Genomic DNA, 3,937 nt, shown 5'->3' with positions numbered 1-3,937 from the left:
CTAAGGGGCTTGGATGATGGGATGAATGATTTGTTCGAAGGACTTCCATCTGTATTTGATTCTATGGGATCTGAACTTGGTGATTCTCGTAAGAAACGTAAGAAAAAGAGATCCGCAGAAATACAGGACCATGAGATTGATGATATGCAAGAAAATGAAGATTTGGAGCATGAAGAATCTGATTTTTCTGATGATGAAAGCGAAGAAGAGCCTCAAAGAAAAAGAGACCGGAAACGACGTAAGAAGAAGAAGTCAGTGGATGAAGAATTAGAAAGTGAACCGATGGAAATCACAGATAATGGTGAGTCAGAGACTATTGCACCGTCAAGCTTGGACAACGTGGAACCTCCTTTGCATGAGTATAAGCCAGAGAGCAGCAGCAAGTATGTTGCTCCTCATTTGAGATCGCAGGCCAAAAGTGAATCTGAAGAACAAACTAAAATGCGTACACGGATAAAAGGTATAGCTAACGAAAGCTGTTTATCCTCTGTGTTTGTAATGCTGTAATATTTGTTTGATGTGCTTGGTTTGTGTTACAGGTCTTCTTAATAAGATGGCTGAATCCAATGTAGAAACAATAACAGCAGAACTTGCCACAATCTATCGTGTAAGCTTCTATCCTTCGCAGCTTTTCCTCCAGTAGTTGCATGGTTGATATTTTGTGATCATTATAGTTGCTAAAACTCCATTTTGTTTTTGTGCTTACAAGTTACATGTTATATTTGCTTTCGCTCTGTAGTAACCTCTGTAATACTTGCTAATGTAGACTGCTGCGAGAAGTGTGTCCTCTCAGATTTTCTGTGAAGAGGTTTTGACAATGTATGCCAGAGGCAATGAACAGTTAAGATTTGTACAACTTCTCTATGTTTCCGCTCATGATACTGCTAGCCCTATAATCATGTGTGGAACTCCTTGATTACATTGACGTGCATATTACTTGAAATATATCTGACGTTTTTTATTTCCTTGTTAAGGTACTCTGTATTTGCTTCTTTTATAGCTGGCATGGCGTGTCTAGTTGGAATGGATTTTAGTGCCAAGCTTATTGCATCACTTGCTAAATCTTTCGAGGTATGTCCATGAGTTTTTTCTATATGGATTATTAGCTATAACTCAGGACTATTCGGTCATGTCCTTGAGAATTAATTTTCCATAACTGCATTTATTTTCACATCTTTCTTGAAATAATGTTTTACCCACAAATCTTTAAATTNACGGATAAAAGGTATAGCTAACGAAAGCTGTTTATCCTCTGTGTTTGTAATGCTGTAATATTTGTTTGATGTGCTTGGTTTGTGTTACAGGTCTTCTTAATAAGATGGCTGAATCCAATGTAGAAACAATAACAGCAGAACTTGCCACAATCTATCGTGTAAGCTTCTATCCTTCGCAGCTTTTCCTCCAGTAGTTGCATGGTTGATATTTTGTGATCATTATAGTTGCTAAAACTCCATTTTGTTTTTGTGCTTACAAGTTACATGTTATATTTGCTTTCGCTCTGTAGTAACCTCTGTAATACTTGCTAATGTAGACTGCTGCGAGAAGTGTGTCCTCTCAGATTTTCTGTGAAGAGGTTTTGACAATGTATGCCAGAGGCAATGAACAGTTAAGATTTGTACAACTTCTCTATGTTTCCGCTCATGATACTGCTAGCCCTATAATCATGTGTGGAACTCCTTGATTACATTGACGTGCATATTACTTGAAATATATCTGACGTTTTTTATTTCCTTGTTAAGGTACTCTGTATTTGCTTCTTTTATAGCTGGCATGGCGTGTCTAGTTGGAATGGATTTTAGTGCCAAGCTTATTGCATCACTTGCTAAATCTTTCGAGGTATGTCCATGAGTTTTTTCTATATGGATTATTAGCTATAACTCAGGACTATTCGGTCATGTCCTTGAGAATTAATTTTCCATAACTGCATTTATTTTCACATCTTTCTTGAAATAATGTTTTACCCACAAATCTTTAAATTTATTTTTCAGGATGAATATCAGAAAGAAGACAGTCTCACTTTAAATGGAATTTCTCTTTTGCTTTCTTATCTTTGCATATTGGGAGTTTGCTCCAGGTGAAATTTTCTGCAACTACACATTATATCAGTTTAATCTTGCGGCCTAGCACTGTGAGAAAGTGTAGTTAATCTTCACTGTTTTGACTTTCTTAGAACTGAGTCAAGAATGCTGTTTGCTTATCTGGTTGTCAAACCGATTATCTAAACACACATGTTAGTTAGATGAGTGATTGGCGTATACATAGTTTTACTTTTTTTGACAGCGATATATTTATATATTCTAACCCAAACACCCAAAGCAATCTCTAGTCTTCTCATGTAACATAAACAAGAATATTTTTTTTGTTATTTTCTGATGGATTATGAATCTCTATATTTTTGTTCTGCAGTGATCTTATCTATGATTTCTTAATGACATTGGGCAAACGACTGACTAAAGTTGATGCTTCCATTATCACAACTGTTTTAGATTGTAAGTTTTACTACTGCTACTATTATTATTATGTTTCGTTTTGAGATATTTATGTTTCATCTCTTAGTTCTTGATTATGCTCTTACTAGGCTGTGGAATGAAAATAAGAAGTGATGATCCTCTTGCTATGAAAACATTCATCATCAGCATCCAGAGCAAGGCAAATGAAATGAAAACCTCCTCGGAAGGCCAGACACAAATGAAAAACATGTTGGTAGGGATTCTAAGAAAGATTGTCTTTTAGAAGAAAATGTTCTATGTTTTTTAGAAGTCGTTTCTTACAAAAAAAATTTGCAGATGGAAAAGATGCTTGAAACCATTTCTGCAATAAAGAACAACAAGCTGAGAACCAAAGAGGATTCCGTCCAGAACACGAGGGTAAAGAAGTGGCTTCAGAAGGTAATATTTTGAGCTCTCTTTTCCTGATATTTAATGGATACCATCATGACAAGCATAAATATGTATGCTTTTGGATGAAGTATAAGAAAATGCACTCACTTTGTTAACATTTTCTAATAATTTGCACAGTTGAGAGTGGAGGAAGTATTATTAAGAGGTCTAACATGGAGCAAGCTGCTTGACCCTGAGAAGTTGGGTCAGTGGTGGTTATCTGGCGATTTGGTGGTTAACACTAACACCGTTGAAGATGTAGCACAAACAATGGATGCAGAGGTTGTTGAGGCCCAGAAAATGTTAAAGCTAGCTGATGCACAGAGGATGAATACGGATTCGAGAAAAGCTATATTTTGTGTGATCATGAGTAGTGAGGACTATATTGATGCATTTGAGAAACTTCTTAGATTGGATCTGCCAGGAAAGCAGGACAGAGAGATCATGAGGGTTCTAGTTGAGTGCTGTTTACAGGAGAAAATATTTAACAAGTACTACACAGTTCTTGCTTCAAAGTTGTGTGAGCACGACAAGAATCATAAGTTTACTCTGCAGGTACTTTTCTACTATCTTATATATAGCTGAAGTTGACTATGTAACGATTTTGTTTTCTCTACTAGCTTATATCTTAATCACAATTCTCCTGCAGTATTGCATTTGGGACCATTTTAGAGAACTAGAGTCAATGTCACTCCAGAGATCGATGAATCTGGCGAAATTCGTGACAGAGATTATTGTGTCCTTCAATCTTTCTCTTGCGGTTCTCAAATCGGTGGATTTGGCAAATCCAGTGGAGTTAACTCCAAAAAGGATCATGCACTTTCGAATGCTGTTTGAGGCCATCTTCGAGCAACCCGAGAATCTAGTGTGGAACTTGTTCACGCGCATAGCCTTGAATCCAGACTATGAAGCTCTACGCGATGGAATCAAATTCTTTGTGAAGGAATATGTTGTGAAAAATAACAAGGCAATCTCTGGGAAATTCAGGAAAGCCAAAGAAGCTCTAAACAACTCAGAAGGATTGCTCATGTGATTCTGTTGCCATAAAAAGGCCTACA

The 3,937-nt window shown here is 36.7% G+C and overlaps 1 protein-coding gene across 1 annotated transcript in view; it reads left to right on the top strand.

The window, feature by feature from the left end:
* LOC104735844 (nucleolar MIF4G domain-containing protein 1-like) overlaps positions 1-3,937 on the top strand; it is a gene marked incomplete in the record, with an annotated part of 9,449 nt that overhangs the window by 4,535 nt on the left and 977 nt on the right. Inside the window, 9 exon segments of the mRNA XM_019234682.1 lie at positions 41-460; positions 540-607; positions 767-840; positions 975-1,071; positions 1,989-2,074; positions 2,407-2,489; positions 2,579-2,703; positions 2,787-2,888; positions 3,018-3,428. Coding sequence (XP_019090227.1) covers positions 41-460; positions 540-607; positions 767-840; positions 975-1,071; positions 1,989-2,074; positions 2,407-2,489; positions 2,579-2,703; positions 2,787-2,888; positions 3,018-3,428 — 1,466 coding nt within the window.

This window comes from Camelina sativa, chromosome 13, assembly GCF_000633955.1.
Source record: "Camelina sativa cultivar DH55 chromosome 13, Cs, whole genome shotgun sequence".
Classification (NCBI taxonomy): Eukaryota; Viridiplantae; Streptophyta; class Magnoliopsida; order Brassicales; family Brassicaceae; genus Camelina; species Camelina sativa.
This window is presented reverse-complemented; position numbering and strand designations above follow the sequence as displayed.